The sequence below is a fragment of the Sceloporus undulatus genome, chromosome 2, assembly GCF_019175285.1.
Source record: "Sceloporus undulatus isolate JIND9_A2432 ecotype Alabama chromosome 2, SceUnd_v1.1, whole genome shotgun sequence".
NCBI classification, from domain to species: domain Eukaryota; kingdom Metazoa; phylum Chordata; class Lepidosauria; order Squamata; family Phrynosomatidae; genus Sceloporus; species Sceloporus undulatus.
In genome coordinates this window covers 165,389,619-165,403,463 of record NC_056523.1, presented here as the reverse complement: position 1 = coordinate 165,403,463, position 13,845 = coordinate 165,389,619, and the positions used below count along the sequence as shown (strand labels likewise).

General features: G+C 38.6%; 1 protein-coding gene across 1 annotated transcript in view; it reads right to left on the bottom strand.

The window, feature by feature from the left end:
• Nucleotides 1–435: 435 nt before the first annotated feature.
• The window catches only part of CA10 (carbonic anhydrase 10), a 432,159-nt gene continuing 418,749 nt past the window's right edge, over nucleotides 436–13,845 (bottom strand). The window contains exons 8-10 of the mRNA XM_042447577.1: nucleotides 6,197–6,351; nucleotides 3,426–3,600; nucleotides 436–1,209 (exon numbers count right to left, since the gene is read on the bottom strand). Of these exons, the coding sequence (XP_042303511.1) occupies nucleotides 1,187–1,209; nucleotides 3,426–3,600; nucleotides 6,197–6,351 (353 nt within the window). The 3' untranslated portion in view covers nucleotides 436–1,186. The remainder of the gene's footprint in view (nucleotides 1,210–3,425; nucleotides 3,601–6,196; nucleotides 6,352–13,845) is intronic.

The window sequence follows — 13,845 nt, the reverse complement described above, 5'->3', positions numbered from 1 at the left end:
GGCAGGAGGAAGTCTCCAACATTTTTCAGGAGGACAGGGGCTGACAGGTGAAGTATGAATTTTGCATACTTCGTAATACTCCAGATCTAGGCTTCTGTGGGAGAAAAATATTTGGAAGAACTGTGTGATGTGGTCTTCAATTTCTAGATGCCAAGAGGATGGATGAAAAAAGAGAAAGAAAAATTGTTTTCTGAGAACCTTTGGCTCAGTTTATTATAGTCTGGATGAGGACTAAGACATCTTACAATATTTTATAATAAACGTTATTCTTGATTATACATATACTGGAATTAAAATTGGGCTATTTTAGTTAAATGTATTCTCAATTGTTTTCAGCCAAGCCAAATAAAATAAATTTAGATGTGTGTGTTTAAATGTCAGAATTCTACAACCTTTTCATTTTAGGGAGAAAAAAGTAAACCAAAACAAGTGGGGTAAATTAATTTGTTAAACACATTTATTGAATTGTTAACAGTAACCAAACACAATGTATGACCTTTGTAAAACAAGAAACTGAAAAATGGATTAAATTCAGTCTTGGCAGTTCCTACTACAGATACGTGATGATGGGAAAATATTTCAATTTCCTTTATATTCTTCAGTGATCTATTTACAATACTTATCTCAGTATCTGTCCATTATTAAATAAACAGAAGGATCACGATCCAGAAATAAGTTTCCTTACAATCTTCTAGTTCTGCTTTGCCAGTAACCAGTAATGAGAGTGATATAATGAGAGCTTTCCAAGGATTACTTGGCACACAGAACACAAATCCACTTGGATGCGGTAGTGAACCACCATTTTTTAAATGGGGAGGATAATGGGAAGGGGAGGAAGAGAGAAGGGGAACAGCAGAGGAATTTCATATGTACAAAGTCTGAAAAGTCTTTTGTTTGTGAGCTATAGTAGTTTCAGGAAAACAGTATCAAAATTGTAATCATGTTAACAGGAGATATTGTCTTTTTGTTTGTTTGTTTGTTTGTTTGTTACGACCGATCATATGAATAATTTTCATTTAGCTGAATTCCCAACTGGACCTCCTTTTTTGTTGGAGCACAGTTGTGCATCTGCCATCTATGAAGTACAAAGACCAAAAACTGAATGAGGCTGGGGCATTCTGAATCACGTCAATTCACAGTAGTAGCATTCCACTGAGGTTAAGAGTTCTTCCTCCTTTTCTCTTAATCACTTGAGGAGCCATTCATTTACTGAAAGAAACAACAACACATAGGTTTCACAATGGCACCCAGATAAACACACACACGCATGCACGCCCTGTACCTAGAACATAGAGGGTAGGCCCATCATTAAGAAATAATTCTTCCCTCCTCCACTCCTCCTCCCCAACTAAGAATATTCTAAGCCTCCTAAGGCAGGTTAAAGCACTGGAAATAACTGCTGGACTCCTGCTGGTTTTTTATGGATCCTTAAGCTCTTCTATTCACATGGTTGTACATGAAACAGTTGTATTTGTGAGGAGCAGGCAGGATCTTAGACGTATCTGGCTTCATCCTCATAGCCAGACATGAAATGATTATAGCAGCACTGAGACCGCTGGAGGACCCTGGTGGATCTCAGTGCTGATGCCATCACTTAGCTGTCTTAGATTCCACCTCAGGAAAAAGACAAGATATAAATTCAACAAACAAATATTTCACATCTGGCTAACAGGAGATGTTTTGTGATCCTGCCTGTTCCACACAAAGCAGGGAATGGCTGGGGTGGTGGTGGTATTCATAGGATTTTCAATAAATCAGGAGTGGTAGTATTATATGCTGAGTCAGACAGGATTACAGCCATAAAGATATTGACATTTGTATCCAAGCCTATCCTGTGCCTGGCTGTTCAGCAAGTGTGTGTGTGTGGGAGCTTTGAGTGATGCAGAGGGAGGAAGAACATACCAACCCTCACAATACTTCCAAAAATGACATCAATATGCATGTGAAAGGGAAAGCTATGTGTATGGATGTCCCTAACAGGATGACAGCCTATGTCATCTTCTTCCCTTTCCCTTCCTCTTCCTTCCCCCCCCCAACTCCTCCTGCTTGCTTTGTTGTGTACCTTTTATATTTTTGAACCTGTTTCCCCCCAGGATTTATTTAGTAACACACACACACACACACACACACACACACTCACCAGCTTCATGTCTGTTGCTTTTCTTAGAAGCTCACTGGCATTCTTGTCCTATTTCAGTTTGAAACTGGGTTGTGAGGCCTTTATTTTGGCACACATTATGCATCTTTTTACCCACACCTTTCCTAGAGTACATATTTCACGCATTTGTTCTGATAAACTAAAGCTGAAATGTGTGGATTTCTGCAGGAAGGTGTGCTTTGTTCTGTTACCAGTCCTGGGATGTGCAAAATGGATATTTTTGTGGGAAATGTCGACTCCAACAAATTTCTTTTCCACTCCTAATTTATTAGAGACTATGATGCCATCAATGTCAGATAACTGACCTGAAGTCAAACATTGTAGCCAGACTAGTTGTAAGAGTTGCAATGTCCAGTTTATGCAATCTAATGATTGAATAATTATTTCTCCTACCTGTTACCATCTCTTAATGTTAAGGACATGAAGGAGGACTGCCTCTAATAGGGTTTCTAATTCAAACACCCAGGATACAACAACCTTCTCTGCTGTTCATGTGTGGCTGCTTCCTTTTCTCCCTGAACAGTACATTCAGCTACTGCAATATATGCTATGCATAACAGGCAGTTGGCCTTTGACACCAGCTTGCAAAATACCAGTGCTTTAAGAGAGAATTTGTCCAGCTATCCCATGTTTTTCTTCAATCTCCTTCAAGCCACCCTAAGTGTAAGACCTCATGTGGCATCTAGTCATATGATATTATATTTTTTGTCTATCTACATTATTTTTTGAAATGTTTGGAAACCTGTTGATAATGTCTGAACATAATTTAGCGAAAAACACGTCTTTTGTATATTAAAAATTCTAGGATCAGTTGTGGCAGCTCCAATTCAGTGGACAGAGATTGGGGGTGAGAAGGGTCCTGCTGTCTGAGATTCTAGAGAGATGGTATCTGTCAGAGCTGACAGTACTGTATTTGCCTAGATGTAAAAAATAATCTGGCATGCAGTTTCCATATCAGTAGGGTGGTTTCCATATCAGTAGGGTGGTGAATCAGATCCCAATTTTACTCTGAATTTTAATAAAACTGGGTTTTATTTTGAATCTTAAAGGAGTTATCCAAGGTGCTGAACCTAATATTGGGGGATAGGGATTAGCACTTTGGAAATTTCCTGTAAATTTTAGATTAAAACTCAGAGAGGATCAGTCACCTCAGTAATATGGAAAACCCTGGCTATCACTTCTGACTTGGTGTCCCATACTCACATGCTGGTTGCAACAAAATTATCAAAACAACCTTTTCACAATATGCACAAAATCTGGTACCTACCTCTATATTGTAGCTTCTGTGCTCTATTGTTTGGGCAATCTTTCCCTTGTAAACTAAAGTTGATGTTTGTTCGGATGCATCGATTGTTGAGAGGCTGGACTGGTCTGAAGTTGTCGCTCATACTCAGAAAAATTTGTGAAGGCTGATTCTGGCTTAGCAATCTTAATGAATGCATCTGCATAAAGAGAAATGGATCCACAGGACATGATTTACATCCATTGATATTTAGGGGGAGAAAACATTGGAGCGAACCATAACTTGGAGCCATTCATTCATAAAAAAAACAACATGACCCTTTATTGTTACAGGGTTATGTTTACTTTGCACATACAAAAACATTCCATACCATTCAAAAGGTTGAATTTTATAATCTTTAGAATATTATGCAAATTGCATATGTTGAAATGTAATTGCTTAGTTTGTCTAATTTTTGATCTACTTCTAGTAATCACGATTGAGGAACTGCAAGGAACTGCCTTGATCACTGGAAACTGTATAAATCAACTTGATCTTGTAAGAACTGCCATAGATGGGAATCAAATATACTTCCATTTTAATCTTCCAATCCTCTCAGATTTAAACTAGATATATTACCTCAATCTCATAAGAGCTGCAGCAGAACTTGTTACATTCTGAAAGCTTCATAAGTGCAGCAACAACTTTCTTTTATCTGAGTACCCAGATTGTTGAGGGCAAATTAGCTTACAGTTGTAAACCATTTAGACACTACTTAGGTGGTATGAAGTGGTATATAAATGAAGCTTGTTTGTTTTGTTTTATGAAAGCTGTGATAATGCTTTCTGAATATATAATACAGTTAGCCCTCCATATCCATGGATTTTTTATCCATGGATTTAAAAATATAGAACTTCTCAGAAGCAAACCTTGATTTTGCCAGTTTATGCAAGGGGCACCATTTTACTGTGCCATTATATTTAATAAAATCCATGGATTTTGGTACCCACGGGGAGTCCTGGAATGAAACCCCAGTGGATACCAAGGGTCCACTGTGCATGCCTTGCTGCTGGTGGCTGCTTCCCCACTAACCCCTTTGTTTAGTGTTTAGAAACCCTGAACTTTATTCACTCTATTTTTTTATGTGGAGATCACATGGTGTCACTGTCAAATTGTGGGATACCAGCACATTCTGTGTTACTCTAGGCCATATTGTCCAGTAAGTATGCTGTCAAGAATACAAGTCTCAATCACTGTACATACGTACAGCCTCTCATCTGTGGGGAGTGTTAGAAGTATCGGACGTCTTCCATTTTGACATAAAATGTGTTGTGAATGTTGCCCCTTTGTACCCTACAGACAACAGCCATGATCCTGCGAGTGAGAGACCACATAGGCAGTTTGGTAGTTGAAATAAGGGAGTTTCACACATATTTCTCAGGAAGGCTAGATGATTTATAATAGGATGCTTGTCACCCAAGAAGAGTGCCTGATTTACATTCCCAAATTAAAAACCATTCACAACTATAACTCTTCTCTTTCTGTTGTGTTCACATTCACTTGGTCACCTTGCCTTCCAATTTCTTTGGATGCCTAAACTGTACTTCTAAATGTTCAACTGAAGATTTAAGTTACTGCAATGCTAGAAACTAGGAAATGGAGGAAATTTCATTAGGGGGAAAGAATTCTTATTTTGGGGGTACTTCTCTCAATTTGGCCCTCTACATAGCTACACTTGTGGTAAATGCAATACATCAAACTTTTTTTGCATGCCCATCATTTAATTAAAAAAAGAAAAGAACCAAGAAGAGGCTGTAAGCACTTTAAGTGGTGCATTTCAAACTGAATCCAGTCCAACTTGTCTGATAAGCCCTTTAGGCATGAGGCACTGTTGGAGGTGCTAGAAGGAAGTGACAGTGACATCTTATGACATTTCTTTTTAAAGACATGGAGCTGTCTTGTAAGATTGGCACCTGTAGATCATAGGCAGGCTAATATGCAGCTCTGTTTCAAAGAAATAAAGGACATACTTAGCAAAACATCAGTTTGGATTACTCACGCATATCTTGAAAAACTGGTATGCAGCCTGAGTGCTTCAGAGAGTGTCTGGCTCAGGTAGATGTTTTCCCACCTGAGAAATCTATCATGTTCAAAGGGAGCTTAAGGCTATTGGGTGGCATCTTCTAGCCATGACTGCTCAGCTACCTGATTATTAATGGAGAGTCTGAAAGGCCTATATGTCTCTTTCTTTGTGTGTGTCTGGCAGAAAGTTTGGAAAAGTTACTTTTTCAGATAGGAATGCTCACAATCCTCCAGCCAGCATGGCTAATGTATTTTATTTGGAATACAAATAAAATCCTCCCTCCAGTCCATCTCCCTTGGTCCAGGCCTTGGAGGTAGAGAAGAACTACTGGCCCTCATCCCATTCCCCACCACCACTCCCTTCTCCTTTTATATCGTGTCTTTTTAGATTGTAAGCCTGAGGGCAGGGAACCGTCTAATTAAAAAGATTGTATGTACAGCGCTATGTAAATTTACAGCGCTTTATAAATAAAGGTTAATAATAATAATAATAATAATAATAATAATAATAATAATAGCTCTCCCCAACCTCTCTTGGGGAATGTTAGAAAAGTGATCCACTCTGGGTGTCAAATATGCTAGGTAAATGACTGAAGGAAGTCTGATGTTCACACACCTGAAATAACTGGCCAGCATTAGCTAAACATATCTAGCTTATTCTGATTTCACATATGACACTACAAAGACAAGAATGAAATTAGTTTTTCTATACTCAGGAATGTCTTTCATTTTACCTGCATCCTTGTTATGTAGACAGGTTTGTTCATTAGTATCCAACTTGCTGTTTCATAGCAGGGTGGAATTGTCATTGACCCATCATATGTAATGAAACTAGAGGTTTCAGGGTAGAGTTCCTCAATATTAAGTCCCTGCAGTAAATATGCATCATCTAGGGAATAAATAAAAATAAAATTAATACCAGAACATAGCATTCAGGTTCACAATGTGAATGTTATTGTCACTGACTACAATGTAAAACACGTGTCTCCAATCTAGTACCCTTCATCTGTGTTGGACTCCAACTCCCATTATTGTCAGCCATCATGGAATGATTTGAGGTGTAGTCTGGGACATGAAGTGCACCAGAACATAAATCCAATTGTTAGTCTGAACAAATGTAGACCCACTGAATGAAAGAGAATTGGGTAAGTCAAAACTCAGGTAAGTTTCACTGGTCTGCTCTGGTTGGAGGCTAACAACTGGATTTAGACTCAAGTCTGGAAAGGCTGGTATAATTGTTATACAATAGGACTTAAAGTGAGGAACCTGATAAATGTCTAATTTAACCTCCATTCTAGTTGATGCTAACAACTGGGTTTAGAGTTAGATGATAAAATGCTACAGATGTAAATTAATGTCAGGCCAGGTATCTTTATATGTTTGCTTCAAAACACTAAGAGAACTTCAGAGCATGAGGCATGGATCTTCATCCAGCCAACCGAAACAGCATTGGTGTGTCTTCAATTTTTTTCCATCTGGCCAGGACAACAGTTTCAGCAGTCCTCCCCCGGCCCTGATTATTGTAAACACTGATGTGTTTCCTATGGAAGCTGAATACATGTAAAGAAGTTTAAATAGAACATCCACTGCAGTGATGCTATACTGGCATGCTGTTACATCACATTATAAAACTCAAAAAATGGTAGCTGCTTGGTACTGATTGGCTGTTCAGTTGCTAGTGGATGTGTGCCAGTGCCACTGTCTAAGGCAGTACTGGGATTGCTGCAACCAAATACCAGTGCAAGATATGGGGCTGGTAACTGATGAGAAAACTGCTTGAAGGGTTTGGTGATGCTAACCTTGGGGAAGGGCAGGCAGGGCTGGCTTTAGCTAGTTGGGTCTGCCTGAATGTGCAGACTCTGGCAGCTGCTGTGTGTCGATGGTGCATCTCACACATAGCATTTTGACTGCTTACAAATTGCTTTATCTGCATTATCTCAACACAATGATCCATTAGCCAATGCTACAATCCCAACACTGCAGATGAGAGACCTAAGTTAAGCTGAGAACATTTTTGTCCACAGCTCAATTTCTTAGCCAGCATACCAAGCATAAAACCTGAAGGAAGGGAGTAAAATTGGTGGCCCAGAAGGTTGTTGGACTACAGCTCCATCACTCCTGACAGGCTATGTTGGTTGAGGCTGCTGGGAGTTGGGGGTGAATGATCCATGTTGGCTCTGGCCAATGAGAGTGGAAGCCCAACTTTGTCTGAAGGGTTACAGGTTTTCTGCCACTGAGAAAAGACATAAATTACTATTTTCATTACTCTAGCCTCTCAGGAGAAGGCAATGGAAAACAAATCTGAACAAATCTTGATCAAAAAAATAAAAATAAAAATTGATAGGTTTGCCTTGAGGTCACCATAAGTTGGAAACAACTTGAAGACACACAGCAGCAGCAACAACAACAAAGTTTCTATAGCCTGAGCATGCACAGAAGATAACCCATTGTTTGAGTCAGAATATGCATTCAGAAACTGTAGTAAAATTGCATCTATGTATTATTTGCACTTAGCATCATTCTTGGATATGCTATCTTTTTTGGAGAGGGGAAGGGAAAGAGAAGTGGCTTGATTAACAATAGTTATTTTTGCTGAACATATCCTGGAAAGGCCAAGAGTGTTTAGACTTAATTACCCTTGCACTGCAGAAAAAGATTGTTCTACCTTGTTAAGGTTAATGTATGATAATAAAGCTGCTCAGTGAAGCCTAATGCCCTTTAGTGTGCGCAGTGGGAGTGTGGAAAGCACTGAGAACTCATTCATAATGTTCCAGCCAATGAGAAAATACACTTTCAAGCAAATGTCTGGTCTTCCCAGACTTTTTTTTGTTTTGTTAAAATAAGAAATCACATCCTTCCTGCCTTGCTAATTAATAAGCCTTCCCTTTGTACAAGATTTTAGGGTGAAGATGCTATACGCTCACAGTCTATAATTAGAAGGACTGAACCCTCCAAAGTCATCTTAGCAGACTGGCATCTGTCAGATTGCATTTTTATAGCAAAGCGCTTAATTTATTAAGGAACCCTCCTTCATAACAAAACCACCTTATGAGTTTTATTTAAGACATAAAATACTGAAATGTTATAGAGTATCTGAAGCTGTGTTCTCCCCAGAGTAAAATATTATTGGCTCTTTTATTTACAATTATTTTAGGAACTCTTTCAGAGTGGCATTCTTTCAATGCAGCAGATAAAGGAAGCAGTATACGACAATAAAATTAAGCAAAAACAGTGATGACAAATAAAAGCAGCACCCCTCAAATTAAGCCAAATCCAGGTGTATCTTCAGAGCTTTTCTTAAGGCCTGGAAAGAAGAGGTCTGATCAAGGGGGATGGAAAGAATACAGCTGGTCTTCCACATTTGCGACTTTGACTTTTGCTGATTTGATTATTCACAGATTTGATTAATATGTTCTCTAGGCCCTCCAGGGTGACTCTATAGTCAACCTTCAGCAGAGTTGTGCTGGAGGACCTAGAGAAACAAACCTCTAGGCATCTGTCGGTACTTCATTGCAATTTTATTGTTAATTTCTACCAGATGTTGGCCGTGGAGTTGCACTGGAGGACCTAGAGATTCCTAGAGAGGTGTTCTCTCAAGGAAAAAAAGGGTGGGGTTTTCAGTGTGCATTTTTTAAAAAAAATTTCATGGAGGCCCTGCATCTCAAGATTCAGTGAATGTGGGTGGAGGGCTTGCTGTACTTTCAAATATTCTAATCTTCACTGACAAAGGGAGAAAACATGAGAGGTTTTATTCAATAAACAGTTTGGGACTTTTGTAAAAAAAAAAATGTGCAATCTTTCTTCCCCCCCCCAAATACTTTCTTAACATCAAAACAGAAATACAACTCAAAACAACAATACAATAGCTGTCCCAGGAACAATCAATCAATCAATCAATATTTATATGCCACCTTTCACCACAAAGTAGGACTCTAGGCAGTTTACAGGATAAAAAGAGGTAGAAGTAAAACCAAATATTGTTCATATATATCTATGTATCTCAGAGAGTTAAGTAAAAAAACTCTCTATAGAATTAAAAGCATATAAAATATTAATTGAAAAGCATAGATTCAGCACTGTTTCAGTGCTGAAACAGAAAGGCCATTACAAAATTTAAGTTCCCAAATGCCTGTGGAATAGAAAAGTTTTCCCTTGAAGGATCATATTTTCTTCAGAAGAATGTTTTCCCAGTGACAGAAACAGAATCTTGAGATGAAGTATGAACATCATGATGTACAGCAAATATGCATTATTGCACAACAAAGCAATCATGTGAAAAGCCCATGGGGGATTGTGCTTGGATGCCTTTCGACTGCTCTTGCACATCTGCTGAAGAAGTTGCAGCCTCTGCCTCTTCTCAAACACTGGAGTGAAGGTATTGTGCAAAGGAAGGATATAGGATATCTCTTTGTGCAACTTCATTCAAAATATATCCATCAGTATAACTGGACAATGTTTATATAGAACTATATACATATATCTATAAGATCTATATTAATATAGATATTAATATTGATGGTTTACTGCCAATGTAGTCCACATGTTGATGACATGTATCAGTCTTAATAACATTAATAACATTGCTATTATTCATAATATTCAAATTCTGCAACAATGCTTAAGACTAGATTCTGACCAACAGAGCACAAAATCCTCTGAGCAGAGGGAATTAACACATGGGCTTATGGGTGTATATCTACATGGTAGAAATAATGCAGTTTGTTACCATTTTAGCTACTGTAGCTCCATCCTATGGAATCCTGGTTATCTAGTTTTACAAGGTTTTAAAGCCTTCTCTGCCAAAGAGTGCTGGTGTCTCACAAAACTACAAATCCTAGGATTCTGTAGGATGAAGCTGTGGTACTTAAACTCGTGTCAAATTGTATTATTACTGCAGTATAATAAAAGTCTTCCGCTTTTGATTTAATGAATAAAACATCTTTTAGAATGAATGGGCAACCACTTGCAGATTAAAACTACCTGCTACAACCTTTCTGTGCACAGTACATACAGTATGGGGCATATACCATTACTAATACTTTTTCACTTTATCTAATATTCCTATGTACATAACCCAGGTTAAAACACACACACACACAAACACCAACACACACACACGAGTCTTATAATGAACAGCCAATGAATGCCAGATCTGAAGTGATGTGCCTTTCACTACATAGCAGCAGACAGAAATTCATTTCATTTCATGGCAAAATGTAGGCCTGTGGCTCTAACCTTGTCACCATTTTTCTCCTGTATGGTTTTTAACATCTTTGCCTGATCAAGAAGCCAGTGAAGCTTCAAAAGCTTTTATAATGTATTACTGTATATGCTTTGGTGTTGGCCCAAAAGGGTTTAGCTGCTTGTGGAGTTTGGATTTTGTGGTATTTTGCTGCATAGTCAACACAGCTATCACTGAATATATTTTTTATGATTTAGAAGGACACATGAATGCAGCAACAGTACTCAGGTTAGAGGTTTTCCGCCTCGGTTGTCAAAGTGATGTTCCATAATTCCTTCATTTTAACAATACTTCCTCTTTCTTCCTGCAGTTGGTAAGATTCTGTACACTGATATATCTTCTGTGAGAAGAAGTTGAGAATTACACCAGGCAGTGTATCAGCTATTTCTTGTAGCAACAAGGGAGTAAGCGTTCTTTTAATGATAAATCCATTGATTTTTGACAACAAGGGCTCTCTTGTATTAGGAAGGCAAAAGTAACTTTAAAGTAAACACTGTCAAAGCATAGGATGCATTCTGCAAAGGATGTAAAGAATATTCTTATATTTTGTTATCCTTGACATGTCTAGACACCCTGTCCAAATAAATTGTGAACCCGCATGTGATTCCCCCCCAGCGCAAGTGCAAAAAGACATCCTCGTTTGTTATTTTGGTCAGCAACAGCGATAGAAAAGGCTTGTTTCTTTGTCTATCTTGTAAAAAAATCATTTTTTGTGCAAAAGCGGGTTTTTGGCCTTATGAAAAATAATTATTTTTACAAATAAAATGCAATACAAAAATAATTTTTAAACCCCAATTTTCTGTAAAAATCACAGAAAAATGAGCATAATCTATTCTAATCTCACCCCAGTATGAGAAACCCTTTGACATTTTTTGTTCCTGTATGGAAGAAAATAAACCAAGATTTGCATCCCTTAACTCAGTTGTATAGGAAGCTATTTTACAATAGGCAAGATTATTTGTCTGTCTGTCCCAGTGCAGCCAGTTCTGACTGGCAGCATCTCTCCAACATCTCACAGTAGAGAGAAACCTTTCATGTTTCTTGTGATCTTTTCAAGTTGAAATGCCAAAGTCTGAACTTGGGATATTTGTTTCACTACTAAGCAATAATTTTCTCTCTAGAATCTTCTCTATTATTTACTTAATTGGACTTGGGCTGAATCCATAGTTCAGAAATAATCCAGTTTAACAACAACAAGCTACATTTGCCAGAATTCCATAGCATTCAGCCATGGCAGTTATAGTGGTGTCAAATCGGATTATTTCTACAGTGTGGATGCAGTCTTAGAATGACGATAGTGTAGTTAAAAACAAGCAAAAAAGAGATATTAAAATAGAATAAAGCTATTAATAATATTAAAACCAAGCTTATACTTCAAAATGATGAAAGGCAGTTAGAAACAGTACAATATAATATAGCATCCTCTTTAAAAAATTCTTTTATTAAAAACTTTCAGTTCTAAAAATTGGTTGGAATTAAAAAAAAAGTATTCACCTGGTGATGGAAAGACAGCAAAGAAGGTGCTCCCTAGAGAGAGAGAGTTCAGGGCCTAGGGAAAATCACTGAAAATGCCCCGTGAAGGTGGTGGAAATGAAAGAAAGGCCTTCTCCTGAGTATTTCAGGTCTAGGCTGGCTCATTCAGGGAGATACAGGCTCTCCTTGGACCTAAGCTGTATAGTGTTTTATAGGTCGTCACTAGCACTTTGAATTGTGCCTGGAAATACACAACAGCCAGGGGACATGATGCAACAAGGGAGTTGTGCGATCCCTGCAACCAGCCACAGTTAACACTCCCTCTCCCTGGGCTCACTGGTAATAGCAGAATCATTGCAACAAGGTCAACTTTTTGCAAGGATTATGAGAACCAACATGATCCTGCCATTTCCCCTGCTCTTTCATTTGTCTGCCATGTACACAAGGAAACATGTCTCAAAAGGTACTGCCACACCTGTCAATGAATCAAAGTCATAATCTCAAAGGACTGAAGCCCATTGTCAAAATTTCTGTATATAGACTTCAGAAAGACAGAAAAAGAAAGAGGAGGAGAGCAAGTGAGCTATGTGTTCAGTCTCCTTGATGGCTGTATAAAGAAGTGACAGCTGGATGCATTTCATGATAAAATGTGAAAGGTAGTGGCCAGAGGGTAATTCAGTAGATGGAAGACTATGGGATAATTGCAGCTCAGAAGCAGAGGCAGTTTGCAAAGGAAAACTGTGGCACCTCCTTCAGTCACCCAGACTCTCCCAATGTAGAAGGGCAAGAACCCTTACCATCTATTGGCAAACATGAGCAGCTAACAGCTGAACCTAGTTAATAGACTCATTGCTTGACACTGCTACAGTCTTTCTGCTCAGGCATAAAAATGCCATATTTACCATGTTGCCTAGGAAGGCATTTTGAAATTCTGAAGAAAGAAGAAGCCATTAATGGGGCATACAATATGGGTATGTCTAGTGGTGGTGCCATTTTGGCTGGATATATTGCAGTTTATTACTTTTTTATTTTAGAAAAAGCTTCCATATTGGTAAACATTTACATAATTTTAAACTATACCTCTGACCAAACTTCAGGTCTAGGGAGAACAGACTGGACGATAGACCCCACTTATGTGAACTAAAAAACCTCCCTGTTTTCTCAGGATCTTCCGGGAACATTGGGTGGCTGTGTATAATGCATCCTGCTGTGTCACTCAGTGCTACTGTCACTGCAGTGCACTACTTGCTCTGAGGTCAGAATGGGACACCCAGCCATGTGGTCACCCATGTTCTAACCTCAGAAGTGATGGACACAGCACAGCAGGATACATGTGAACAGCAGACCAGCACTGGAACAGAGGGCCTCATATAATGGGGGTGGGAGAGGTCAGGGCAACTACAGGCTCAGATTACTCTGGGCTGCCCCTGGAGTATTCTGGCCAGTGCAGACAGGAACTTAGTTACTTTTTTAATTTTCATTTTAAACCAAACTACATGTAAAAATACATTTAAAAAAGAGCGGACTGCTCTTTGTTTTCATAGAATCATAGAATCTGAGAGGTGGACTAGACCCCAGGGGCCATTCATTCTGATCCCTTGCCATGCAGGAAATTCACAATCAAAGCACCCCCAACAGATGGCCATTCAGTCTTGGGTGAAATCAGGA